This window comes from Cornus florida, unplaced genomic scaffold (assembly GCF_030987335.1).
Source record: "Cornus florida cultivar Cherokee Brave unplaced genomic scaffold, ASM3098733v1 CherokeeBrave_3.0.0_Hap2_Chr09, whole genome shotgun sequence".
In the NCBI taxonomy this organism is placed as follows: domain Eukaryota; kingdom Viridiplantae; phylum Streptophyta; class Magnoliopsida; order Cornales; family Cornaceae; genus Cornus; species Cornus florida.
This window is the reverse complement of record NW_026775579.1, coordinates 52613242-52627159: the sequence shown is the minus strand read 5'-3', so window position 1 is coordinate 52627159 and position 13918 is coordinate 52613242. Positions and strand designations below refer to the sequence as shown.

Below are 13918 nucleotides of genomic sequence, written 5' to 3'. Positions count from 1 at the left end.
ACTGGTTGCACCTTGCTGATGAATTCTCTCAATAGCTCATTGACATGAGTATTTTCTAGGATATCCTTTTTCACCACATATACATAATACATATTACAGAACTCAACCCTAAGTCCATTCTGTAACCCAACCACACAACTAGTCAGCAATCCTACTAAGCTTGAGACTGGCTAAACTGAAATGAATGATACATCAGTATTTGTAAAAGAAACATTCTCTTCCTTTTCCCTCCATTTCCTTCCTTTCTCTTCTCATTTTTAGCACTAAATATATAATCATTTTCAGAAATAAATTTATAACATTTCTTTCTTTTAACTTCCCCAATCCCAAATGGCCTCCTAATAAAAGGCAGACAATTGGAGCATCAACTTAAAATTGACATGCCAAAGTGAAAAGTAAATAAATATATGACAGTGAATACCACAAAAACATTAGAGTTGATTTTCCTAGTATAACATATATCAAACACGGCAGGGAGAATAGCCATTTTCCTCATCTATAAGGAGAACAGAGAAAATATAATAAAATAAATAATATAAGGAGTTATTTCCTCAACTTCAGCTAAAATCAAGAAAACCAAAAGCTTAAAAAAACCCTAGATGCATTAACTTCAACATCAATCTCACAGTTCACCGCACTATGCCAGCACTCAATGAAAGAATGCAGTCTCCATCAACTCCAAGTATTATATTGATTCATAAATTAAATGCCTTAGAACTCATAGTTGAAACTATTGTCACAAGTAAAATATAAAATTGCTATGGAAACAAAAAGGATCAAAACAAGCAACCGAATACGGAATTAGTCCCAAAGGTCATACTTTTCGCAACCAAGATATTCAACAAGTTGTCTGACTAATTTTGGCTAAAGAAAACCATTAATTGCATATCAACATCACTAGTAGCAGCGCGGTTTGTCTTGCAAATGAATCCCTCCGAAGTTTGAACCAACCTGCTAAGCCCCAGTTCAAGAAAAAGGTAAGAACTAGTGGAAACATTAGTGATTAGTGAATACACCGTAAATATTTAAGCAAAAACACTAACTTTGAATTCACAAGATCTTAAACTAACAAAATGCCAAATAGAACTATAATGTCGGACTAAAATAAATACTGAACGATACTCATATCCTATTTATTTTTTATTATTATTATCAAAAAAAAAAAAAAAAAGTGGATTTATTCAATTCATTAACTTTTGTCCAAATTGTAATGACCCCGTGACAATAATCTGAACTGTATCATGGTTCGTGAATCATGATGTAAAGACTCAAGAAGTCAAATATAAATTTGGCCAAGTGAGGTTAATATTTTACAGGCATGATATGAGAGATTGAAAGGACCAAGTTGAAACTTTCCCAAAAAAAAAAAATTGTTTATACAGTATCACTAAGGGAAAGGAGAAGCAATTTTATTTTATAAAACAAGTAAATAATAGAAGTAAGCATTTAAATTTTATCATCATGAAAGAAGATAACAAATTACCCATTCATCCCTGCAATGTTTTTGAATTAAAAAGTGCTCCACTTATATGTTGCATTTCTTTGCGTCTTCTTAGCAACGGAACAAGCATAAAAGTTTTCCACCTTCATATTAGACGAACTGAAAATAAATGCTAGAAATCATTCGAGCACTCTTATTTTGGTGATTCAATCCCTTTAGCGATTGCAGTCAAATGATCAGATTCTACACAAAAATTATGTCTGAAAACTATCTACCAATTTCCCAGAAGATATTCTCTCAATAGTAATGCTTCTACAAACGGATTGTGGAATATATCCAATGATACTAACAAATAATCACCAGCAGCAACATTCATCATGAGAAGTGCAGACACACATTATAGCACTTAGGCTTGGATATTCATGTTTTCCTTTGGCATGAACTTCTGAATCATTTTGAGGAGTGCAGGGTCTTGACCTGTAGTGTATAATGGATGTAGTAACACATAAAATGTAGACGCATCTGGTGAAAAGCCCCTCTTGATCATTTCCTCTAGAAATGCCACTGCCTTGTCACACTTTTCCCTTCTCATACATCCTTGGACAATAGTGTTGTAAGTGACACTATTAGGAAAGCAACCAGTGTCTTCCATTTTCCTGAGCAGCTCTTCAGCTTTCTCGAGTAGTCCTTCTACACAAAGTCCTTTTATCAGTATAGTATATGTCTTAACGTTAGGCTGCATGTCTTTGAAGGAAAGTTTATCAAAAAGATCCCATGCAACGTCAAACTGTCCATTCTTGCAAAGTCCATCAATGAGGATGTTGTAAATAGAAATATGAGAATTTAATCCATTTCTTTCCATCGTGTGAAATATTGACAACGCTTCAGAAACGTGCCCGTTTTTGCACAGGCCGTCCAACAGGACACAGTACGTGTGAGTATCTGGAATTTGGCCCCTAGCTTGCATCTCATTCAGAAGCTTTCTCGCTACAGCACATCTACCATTTCGGAACAACCCCTGCAGCATAGTTGTGTAAGTGACAATTGTGGGTTCCAATCCTTTACAAGGCATTTCTCGCAAGAGATACATGGCCTCATCAATCTTCATCTGCATGCAATATCCATTGATTAAAGTGTTACAGGTGATAGTGTTAGGCTCAATTCCCCTGTCCTCCATGGAATTGAATGCTTTCATTGCTTCATCCATCTGGCCTTGCAAACAATATCCATCGATTAAAGCATTATAAGTGACTACATTAGGATCCTCACCTCTTTGAATCATGATTTTAAGTATACTCTCTGCATCTCTAACCATCCCTTCTTTGCAAAGTGCATCTACCAAAATATTGAAGGTACATACATTTGGAAAAATTTTCAGATCCACCATCTCATTCAGTAGTCTTTTAACCTCTTTCCATCGACCAAAATTGCAAAGTCCGTGAATCAAAGAATTGTATGTGATAACATCAGGCAACATACCTTTCTCAATCATTTCGGAGAAAAAGACCAAAGCATCATCTACAATTCTGTCCTTGCAGAGACTATCAATTATGGTGTTATACATTGCTAAGTTAGCCCTTGTTTTCTCGATAGCCCTAAGTAGCCCAATGGCCATGCTAGTATTCCCTGCTTTGCAAAGACCATTTATCACTGTTCCATACATAATTTCATCAGGCTCAATCTCATTCTCCCTCAACAGCTTGTTGAATAACCCCATCGCCTGGGCAATTTTATGTTCTAAGAAAAGCCCTTTTATCAGGGTGTTGAATGTAGTTACATCAGGTGCACAACAACCACGTTTAAGTTGGTCGCCTACGGTAGCAAATCCAAAATCGACTCGATTGAGGTGGCAATAACAGTTTATTACGATGTTCATGGTGTAATCATTAACTGGGATACCCAAAACAAGCATTTGTTTGTAGAGAGAAACAACAGTAGAGTAATGTTTCATTCTGGTAATAAACCCTAGAAGCTGAGTAAATTCAATAACAGAAGGCAAAGGTCGCGTTTTGAGCATTCGATTGAATGAATTGAGAGTGTCTTGGAGATTATTAATATTGTAAAACCCAATTCTAGGTTTCTGGGTCAGTGATTTACGATCTGAAGTAGCAGAATGAGAGTGAAATGAAACTGTATAATGAACAGTAGTAGTAGCGGTAGGAAGACAAGTACCTTTTGAGAGGCAATTGTGAGGAAATAACCTTCTCCATACCCAAGAAGCAATAGCAGATCCATTTCTCTTCATCTTTACAGTCGCTCAAGGTTGAACGTTGATGGTGGTGATGGTGTTGGTCCTCTAACAGGGACGAATACAATGGAATATTGTTAATGCTAAAAAAATATATTAAAAAATATATATAGACTTACGAGGGTTTAAACTTGAACTTCATACCAAAACTATTAAGCAGAAATTTTAATTATAAATTTAATTTTTTAAAATAAAATGAAAAATATTCATAAACCTTAACATAATCTCTAATTATTTTGTCCAAATGATCCTCTAAATTCTTAATAAAGGCGGGCGAATTCAACTTTCTCTTGCAACGACGTCGCATCAATCTCTTCCCAAGTTACCATACAGATGCGTCACAGTCAGTAAAATTTCCCATTCCAAAATAGAAAAATACGGAGTACAACCGAAGAAAAAACCAAAAAAAGCCCCGTCTTCTACATTTCTTTCCGCGTCTCTCTCTCTAGATTTCAACTTTCTCTCTCTACTCTCTGCAAAAACTCATTTCCAATGGCGGCGACGGTGGCAATCCCAGATAACCTAACCAGAGACCAGTACGTGTACTTGGCCAAGCTTGCCGAGCAGGCCGAGCGGTATGAAGAGATGGTCCAGTTCATGGAGAAGCTCGTCGTCGGCTCCACTCCGGCCGCCGAGCTCACCGTCGAGGAGCGTAACCTCCTCTCCGTCGCCTACAAGAACGTCATCGGATCGCTCCGAGCTGCCTGGCGCATCGTCTCCTCCATCGAGCAGAAGGAGGAGTCTCGCAAGAACGAAGACCATGTCATGCTCGTCAAGGACTACAGATCCAAGGTAGAGAACGAGCTCTCCGATGTCTGCGCTGGTATTCTCAAGCTCCTGGACTCCAACCTCGTGCCTTCCGCTATGACAAGTGAGTCCAAGGTGTTTTATCTGAAGATGAAGGGCGATTACCACAGGTATCTAGCTGAGTTCAAGGTCGGAGACGAGCGCAAGGAGGCTGCGGAGGACACGATGAATGCTTACAAGGATGCTCAGGTAGTTTTCACGGTTTTTTAAATGTGTATTCGTTGTGATTTGTGAATTTAGGTCAAGATTCGTGCATACATCTAATAAATACGGAGTATGTAAAAAGCTAACGTAGTTATAATTTGATATTCTAGGGTTTTGATTTTGTTGTTATTTGTGAATTTAGTGCTACAATTATACACACATACGGGCAAGTTAGTTGTATAGCTGAGTTTTTAGGGTTTTGAATATGTGTTACAAATTACGAGCTTAAGGCGAGAGTTGAACAATATACACAATAGCTCTATTTAGTATTTGGCGTTTTTTGAGTGGGCAAGAGTTACCTGTAAAGTTGAGTTTAGTTTTAGAATTATAATTGTGATTAGTGCTACAATTAGACACAAATTTTTGAGTTTGAGGGTTTGAATGTATGTTGCAAAAACCAAATTAAAGGCAAGAATTAAAGAGAGAGAGAGAGAGATAAATGCTATAGCTAGGATTAAGTTGATTTTATTTACATAAGTATACAGCTTAGGTAGTTGTAATATGATATTTGATATTTAAAACTGTGTTGTTAATTATGAATTTAGTTCTGTAACTACACACATATGCACATATGGACAAGTTAGTTGTATATATGAGTTTTTTAGAGTTTTGAATGCGTGCTGCGATTGTAAAACCTAGGGTGAGAGTTAAGCAGCTGTTCATAAGTTTTTTAGTGAGGAATAGGTTCAATTGTTTGGGTTTTGAGTTAGTGAGTGTTGCATATTACAAATTCAGGCTGTGGAATATTCTGATTTGAGTTAAGTTTTAATTTTGTTTAGTTGCTGGTGTTCTTGTTGTAGGATATTGCACTGGCTGATTTGGCTCCAACGCATCCAATAAGGTTGGGGCTAGCGCTGAATTTCTCAGTGTTCTACTACGAGATTCTCAATTCATCTGACAAAGCTTGCAGTATGGCAAAACAAGTATGCTTCGTCCCCATTTCTATTGTTACTTTTACATTCATATGTGAATACTTGTTATATAAGTTGGTCTTTAATTTTCTTGTCATTGAGCATTAAATAACAGTAAAAAGATATAGACGATGTTTGAAATTAGTTAATGAATTATCATTGTACTATGCTTTAATGGGATTAGTAAGAGTATAATCTTACAGTATCAGTTTGTACTTGCTTTAGGCATGACACTTGTCCATTGACTACTTTGTGTATATTGGGATCACTTCTTGGATGAGCAGCCTGTATTTTAATTTGTTGGAATGGAAGTGGTTTGAGAGTTGTATGGCCTTGTTCTTATTTGTTTCATGTTGAAGTTTCTTGAACCTAATAAAATTACCAATTATCTCCATGTTTTAATGGAGGACCCATTTCGTACTCTGTGATAATTAAATATTCAGGTTTTTAGTTTAGTAATTGTTTAGAGGAACATAAAGTCCAAAATTGGGTAATCCCACCTGTTTATAGGTGGGAGTTCAATGTAATAATAATCTTCTTTTTTTATTTTGTGATAAGTTTCAATGTAGTAATAATCTAACAGATTGACGAGAATATGTTGTTCACATTCATATGGAATTTTTCATGATATGATGGATCCTAAGAGTAAGTTCAAACAGATGGAGTTGAATTTTGTTTTCATATTCATATGGAATTTTTCATGATATGATGGATCCAAAATGTCAGTTCATTCTTTTACCTCAATCTGGTTTTCACATTCATATGGAAATTTTCATGATATGATGGATCCAAAGAGTAAGTTCAAACAGATTGAGGTGAATTTCTTTTTCATATTCTATGGAATTTTACATGATACAATGGATCCAAAAAATCAGTTCAGTCTTTTACCTCCTCCCCCCACCCCAAATTTAAAGGCTGTAGGATCAGAACTTGTGATCTGGAAAATCCATTCTGAAGCTCATATCTGGCTTCTGTGATTTCTCTCTCTCTCTCTCTCTGTGCGCGCGCATGCTATGCCAGGTTCATCTCTGGCTTCTGTGATCTCCCCCCCTCTCTCTCTGCTATGCCAAGTGGAAAGACATAAATCGAGTTTCATTTTAGGAGTTTTGGCATTGAGTTATGATACATGGGGCAACTCCGCGGCATTTGTTTTACAAGTTTTAGTACTTTGAATACTGCATTTCGTCGTATAGAATATGGTTTACATTCTGCATATATAAGGGTAAAACTAGGGACCGAAACAAATTTGTTCCTTTTGTTTCTTTGGGCTTCGCTCCCCTTTTTGAGCGTTTTTAATAAAATCTTACTTATCAAAAAAAAAAAAAAAAAAAAAAGGGACCGAAACAAATTTGTAAACTAGATTGCACTCGACCTCCTCCCTTTCACTCATTAACTCTCCACATCTCCAGTCCTCAACATCTCCTCCTCTCCCAGATCGAATATTGTCGGCTAGTAAACTACTGCAATCTCTTTTAATGTTAAGCTTCTCTATGCTAGTCATGCAGCTCATGCTCGACATCTCCTCCTCTCCCGGATCGAATAGTGTCAGCTAGTAAACCACTACAATCTCTTTTAATGTTAAGCTTCTCTATGCTAGTCATGCAGCTCATGCTCATATATGTATAGGATAACGAATTACTATCAGATTACTCTCTTGGAGCATCTAGATGGATATTGTCTATGGGAGTTCACTCGATGGTTTGGTTGAAAGCGTAACTTAAACTATGTGCATGGTGTTGAATGATGGTTCTCTTCCACTCAATCCTGTTCTAGGTTTTGATGAAAGTTGTTTATTGTGCAATTGGTTAACTAGCTAATTCAGAACTTGCTTAACTTGTAACTGAGTTGCTTCATCTTGGAATTTCCCCTTTGATATATGGGATGTAGATCACAGGTTTTTTTTGTATGGGACAGTGATCCAAACAAAATAGAGGTAACTAAAACTTTAAAGGTTAAGCTTAAAGAAACTTTGCTCATGTTTATTTTCATCGTACACATTCCACCTTCTACCACCAACCCCACCCCACCCATTACACTGCTATATTTTGGTAGAGCAAAGGAAAAACCTCTTATTTGGAAATGTGTTGCTTAATTATTTATTCTAGTTACCTGATTACTAGAATTTTGTACACGAGTCACTGAATTTTGAAATAACCATGGTTACTGAAAATTACTTATTGGTTAATAAGATGTGTTGTAGAAGAAGTGCTACTTCCACACATGCTTCATGTTAGGTTAGAATGAAGACCATCCGAGTGGTGGTCTCATTGTATGGTAGGTATAATTTATATTATTGTTACATGTGCTGCTGTGTCTGTCTGTATACTGGAGTCATATTGTGGGGACTGCATCGTTTTTCCTATTTTAGGCTGAAGCTAAGTGACCATTTGAAGTTAGCATTTGTCCATCCCTGCTTGTGGATCTTTTGCTGCTATAAAATTATACTCGAGGCTGATGTTACTTTTAGTTTTGATTTCCATAACTGCATATTGAATTTCTACTGATTTATATGGACAGGCGTTTGAGGAAGCCATAGCTGAGCTCGACACTTTGGGTGAAGAGTCATACAAGGATAGCACTCTCATCATGCAACTCCTAAGGGACAATCTCACTCTTTGGACCTCAGACGCACAGGTCAGTGCAACTCTCTCTCACACTCTCTCTCTCTCTCACACACACACAGTTTGAGCGCACACTCATGTTGCTTATAAATGGCGATGAACCAGGTTGCTACAAAGTTTGACTTCAGCTTATGTTGTATTTCATGCAGGATCAGTTGGATGAGCCGTGACATCATATTAGCTGACCAATCATTGTCTTCTCCTGGAGGAGGTGGGCTTTGAATGTCATTTGTTCCTGACTAATTGTGTGTTGATTGTGAAATGGGGGCATCAGCCCTTGACATGATAACTCGTACTCGAGTAAGCCAATTTTAGGATTTTGTAGTGATTTGGAATGTTATGGTGGCAGTACTATGCGCTATATCTGCTGCAACACTTCATCTGGATTATAGCAAGTGATGTGTGTTTGTGTGTTTTTTTTTTTTTTTGTCCCCTGAAAAAAGAAAATCAATGTTACACAAAAAAAATTGAGAAAAGGTTGAGATTTGATGTGCTGTAGTAGTATTTTCTGAGTATTAAATCCATTTCAGTCCAGGATAAAAGATATCACTTCGGTCTATGTGCGTGCGTGTGCGTGTGCATGTGCGCGCAAATATGTTTATTTTTTTATTTTTTAAGTTACCCCTGCAATGGTAACTAGTTGCATCAGCTTCTACACGTAGCTGCCTGTTTTTTGGGTCACAATCTGGTTCCCTGATGGACTAATACCTCTGTCTGTCTGTTATACATTCTTTTTATGAGCACTAAGATGATGCTACAGGTAATATTGTAGGTCAGGTGTTACGCCCTCGTTGAGGGGTTTTTTGAACATGGTTAGAATGTAAGATTTTCGTAATGACACCATAACTCATACTTGGGTAAACAGGTTGAGATTGATTAATTTAAGGGCACCTGGTATCCTATAATTTACCAGATGGTTTTATGGTATGTGATCTTGTTTATTTGTCATATCAGTAGTTGTGAACTTCATGGCAATTTCATTAGTATTGGTGTGTGTGTTAACAGTATGTACAAGTATTAACTTGATTTCTTTGCAGGGTTTAGTCTGAACTTGACTCAGAATAGCAGTGAAAAATATGAATCACAGCAATTTCAACATCAGGGCCTCAAGTAACCTGTTTGATCTTTGCATATTCAGGAAACTTCATTAGTACTCAATACGGAGAGGTTGGACATTCAAAACCCTTTGGTGGTAAGATCACTGGGTACAATAACACTACCAAATGTGTAAGATGTTAAAGATTCAGTTCATTTTTTGACCTTTGGCCGTTTCAAAATCATCAAAACTCTGTTCTACATCATGAACCCTTGAATTTGGCTTTGTATTTCGATGGGTCAAACATCAAGGCTAGTGTTAGACTTGTCCCACCAGTGGAGAGGGTCTTGGGTTGGGAGATGTAATGGGTGGATGTTTGTTCATTTACTCAAAAGTTCAAATTGTTAGGTAGTGCTAAATACTTTCACATTTATATTTAATCACATTTCTCATCTAGATCCGATGTGGACATTCAAATTTGCAACACCTTCATTGCGGTTCGGCCACCCTGCCTACTCAGGCTATAAACCCGGACGTCCTTCGGGCCGAGCGCTTGGCGTGACATCAGATCGAAAACTGGGTGTAATTTTGATACCAATTGTAATGGGTGGGTGTTTGTTCATTTACCCAAAAGCTTAAATTGTTTGGTAGTGTTTCATACCCATCCATTTATATCCAATCACTTTTTCATTTGAATTCAATGTAGGACAAATGACCCTTGTTACAATAAGCTACTTCACTTAATAGTTTAATCTTTTGAGTTAGAAGGCAAGCACTTAACCTATTATAAACAATCAAAGGGGGTTCAATTCTTGATTCAGTATCTCGGATAGGACTCTCCACGAATGGGGGCTGAATCCATATTTGGGTCCGTACCATCTACTAGACATATGATAATTATTTATTGATTATTATTTTATACGATGTCTAAAATTTCACTCCAACATCTTGTAAGATATAGAAGTATGACAGTATGACAGCTAACCTTTCATACAAACACATAGAGAAAGAGATAATATAATCCGAATCATGTAGGAAATGACTACTCTTAATGCATAGATCATTAGCCTAAATGTATAGTCCAGCTTAAATACCCTTGTGCTATATATTTGGAAATTACAAATTGACAAACCTTCATTCTTTTGTACGTATACGTGTACACAGAGAAAGAGAGAACGTAATATAATTCCAGCAAACTGTGCAGGAAAGGACTATACTTGATGTTGAAATCATTGGCTTAAATGTATAATTCAGCTTAAATGTGTGTTATATTATGCGTTATATTTGGAAGCATCGAATTGATACATTTAATTTGGAATTAGAAAAAATTTAATTTAAATTTTAAATTAAAAAATTTTCAATTCTAAATTCAAGGGGGCGGATTCAGTGCTGTCAATTCTTTCATTGTGTAACTCACTTTTTTGGATTGGTTGCAAGTTCTCTGATTAAATAATTCAAACCCTATTCTAATTTATGGTGGAGTAGAGTAGAGTGCAATCGTTAAGGATATTATAGAAACTTTACCAATGCCAAACTTTGGTGTACCAAACCCTATTGTGTGAATAGTTTGACTAAAGATTCAAACTCTTGTTACACATTGTTCAGTTAATCTATATATATATATATAATTCCAACTTGTGTGACATCTTTATAGTGAGAGAGAGAGAGAGAGAGAGAGAGAGAGAGAGAGAGAGGCCATTTGACTAATATATATTTCATGGAGATTCACCATGGCCAATAAGGACAAGAGTCCCTAAAACTTGAACAGTGCAACTTCTTTTTCCCCATCTTTTCCAAGCCTGTGGTCCCATTCCTCTACCATCCCAAACCCCAAAGCATAACAAAAAGCACAATAAAGATACAAGTGTTTTTTTCCAACTCACACTGATATATCATATATATATATCATATATATATGTTAGAATGTAATGACCAATGACAAGGTAAACTATAAGGTAGATGACACTGCAAGTTTAATGTCTCTAGTGGGGTGTGTAGATCCAAGAGGTGATTAATTTAATTGCAAAAATAAATGTGTCACACTTGACCTTATGGTGGAGACACCAGGACACTAAAGATACGCCGGATGTTCTGGATGGCAGACATTTTGGACGGTTTGGCATTCTTCAAAATTATAAGTTAAGTTGTCAAAAATAATAATAATAATAATAATAATAATAAATAAATAAATAAAACACAAAAGTTAAGTGAGTTTACATTTTCAATAAACAATTAAGGATGTAAATTCACGAAACTCTTATAAAGTTTGAATTAAAAAGTGGAAAATTAGCAAGTTTTAGTCAAATGCGTTAAATTTTTCCTAACAAATTAGAGGAGGGAGGACTCGAACGATGACTAGGGGATGAAGGATTCGAACACGGCACATTCACTCCGAGTAATACTCAAAAAGTTGATATTGTATATAAGTTTTCAAATTTCAGCAATTATTAAAGGATGACAAAGTGACCTTAAAGTTTAGGGTAATATAGAACCAATAAAACCTAAAGTTAAATTTGACTTCTAGAAGATGATTTTCCTAACAAGAATAATCCATTCACTAAATTTTGGTTAATTACTTTTTGAAAATCTTCACACTATTATCACATAGCTTTACCATCTAAGGCTCTGAGGAGGTTTTTGATCAAGAATAGGGTTGCAGCAGTTGAAATGAACACCTTGAAATTATAAAGGCTTTCTAGCCCGTGGGTGCTCAAGACACAACGTTTTTTTCGATCAAATTAGGACCCAATTTTTGTATTTTTCAGTGCTACAAGAAGAATGTAGTCTATCTCTTAGGTTCCGATTAAAATTTTTAAAGTACAAGATAACATCGTTTTGATAAGTAAATGATGCGACGCCTTTTGTGCAACAAAATTTCGTAAAACACTAGGCACTAAAGAGGATTTAAATTCATAACAACTAAAGATCATATTTATGTAGTTGAAAGTCGGAGAATGTAAAGATTGCAAATTAATGGAGTAAAGAAGCTTAGGTTCAAGAAAAATATTTTCTGAACAATAGTTGACTGATCCTGAACAAAATGGTTGCAATTGGCGGGAATGAGAGAAAGGGAGGAAAAATGAAAATGAAAATGAAAAATTTATACAAAAATATAGACCAAAGCAAAGGTAAAAAGTAAAAACAATTCAAATATGACTGCAAACTACAATTCCATCATATTTGACTTTTTGATACAATATTGTAGACTTTTCTGTCTTAGAATGACTAACTAATTTTGGCCAATCCAATATATATATTTATATATATATAACTAGTAAATTTTGGGCAAAATCATATATATAAATATTCTTATGTTGTAAGACTAGCAATTTTCAAAACCTTTATATATTTTCCGTTTTGTTATATTTGCAATTGTTGGTGTATTGAAGTTTTTTTTTTTTTTTTTTTTTTTTTTTTTTTTTTTTTTTTAATTGACCCGTTGACAAATTATATCAGAATATGTGTGTGTGTGTGTATGGTACTTATTTTAAATAATATGATTTTGTCTCGTGCACTATCTAATAATTCAGTCAAACCTTAATGTAGACGAATTCATAAATACATGTGCATGTGTGTGTATTGCATATGGTTTCTGTATCGATTGTAAGTAATTGAACTCTCTGATTAATTTCTATAATTAATAGAGATGTTAATTTATTGAAGTGGTGATCTCAAGGTCTTTGTGTGTTTAATGTATAAGAAATAAATCATTAATTAATAAGAAGAATATACTTTTCGAGTTTATCTATTGATACAAGACTATATTGATTATATATATATATATATATATATAGGTTAATTAAAGTATACCCTTGAGATTGGTGAGACTCGCGTGCAAGTGTAAGTTCATGTCATGACTAATAGCTCATCTTCTCATAAATTAGTAGTTGTTAACAAATTAATTATTATAAGTTAGAATTAAGTACAAAATAATGTCAGTCAGAATTTTTATACCACTTTCATGCAATTTATAATTTTTTTTTTTTTTTAATATGTTCTCTTCACTTAGAATCAACAAAAGATGATAAATATGGCAAATTTATAGCTCTCCCACTAGCATTTTTTCAATTATGGAACTCAAATTAAGTTATTAAGTTTTTTTCTCCATAATTAAGTAATCAAGTTAAGTTGATAGAGTTGGCTAATGTTATTTTTAAGTAAATAATTTTAATAAATTTAATGACGAGAGTCCCGTACACTAACAGGGGGAGCAATTTTAAGACAATTGCCCGCCTTCACTAGGTCCGTGGCCGTACACCGAGTTAGTTTTTTTTTAATTAAACTTGTTGAAATTGCTTGATAACAAAAGAGTTTTGATCCTACTATCTTATAATTTAACCCCTTTTTATTTTTTTATATATCGTGGCAATGATTAGTAGTTAGTTGGAGGAGGGAGAAATCAAACTTAAGACCAATAGGATAGGATGGGAGACACTTTAGGTCTGACCTTTTTATCACTTAAGCAACACCGTCACATCTCTACAATATACTTCTATTGAATGTCAATTTTTTTGTATTCTGAAATGAGGATTATATAAATTTTACAAATTCTCATAAATTTATCCACATCAAATATGGTGACAATTGGATATAATTATTATATTTTTTAATAATTACTTTTTTTACACTAAAATCATATATAGCAATCTT

At 35.0% G+C, this 13918-nt stretch overlaps 2 protein-coding genes across 2 annotated transcripts; one reads left to right on the top strand and one right to left on the bottom strand.

Moving 5' to 3' along the window:
• Positions 1-653: 653 nt before the first annotated feature.
• LOC132273924 (pentatricopeptide repeat-containing protein At1g63330-like) lies at positions 654-3806 on the bottom strand. Its single transcript, XM_059775032.1, has 2 exons — positions 1484-3806; positions 654-951 (listed from the first exon to the last, which is right to left on the bottom strand). Exon 1 carries the CDS (start codon positions 3684-3686, stop codon positions 1848-1850), a length of 1839 nt encoding a protein of 612 aa, XP_059631015.1. The 5' UTR covers positions 3687-3806; the 3' UTR covers positions 654-951; positions 1484-1847.
• Positions 3807-4075: 269 nt separating this feature from the next.
• LOC132273925 (14-3-3 protein 10) lies at positions 4076-8791 on the top strand. Its single transcript, XM_059775033.1, has 4 exons — positions 4076-4685; positions 5501-5623; positions 8129-8245; positions 8382-8791. The coding sequence occupies exons 1-4, from the start codon at positions 4182-4184 to the stop codon at positions 8400-8402; spliced, it is 765 nt and encodes a 254-aa protein (XP_059631016.1). The 5' UTR covers positions 4076-4181; the 3' UTR covers positions 8403-8791.
• Positions 8792-13918: the final 5127 nt, after the last annotated feature.

Coding starts and splice junctions, on each gene's coding strand:
- LOC132273925 (XM_059775033.1), top strand. CDS start 4,182: ATGGCGGCGACGGTGGCAATCCCAGATAACCTAACCAGAGACCAGTAC. Junction 5,624..8,128: donor CTTGCAGTATGGCAAAACAA/GTATGCTTCGTC, acceptor TTATATGGACAG/GCGTTTGAGGAAGCCATAGC. Junction 8,246..8,381: donor TTTGGACCTCAGACGCACAG/GTCAGTGCAACT, acceptor TATTTCATGCAG/GATCAGTTGGATGAGCCGTG.
- LOC132273924 (XM_059775032.1), bottom strand. CDS start 3,686: ATGAAGAGAAATGGATCTGCTATTGCTTCTTGGGTATGGAGAAGGTTA.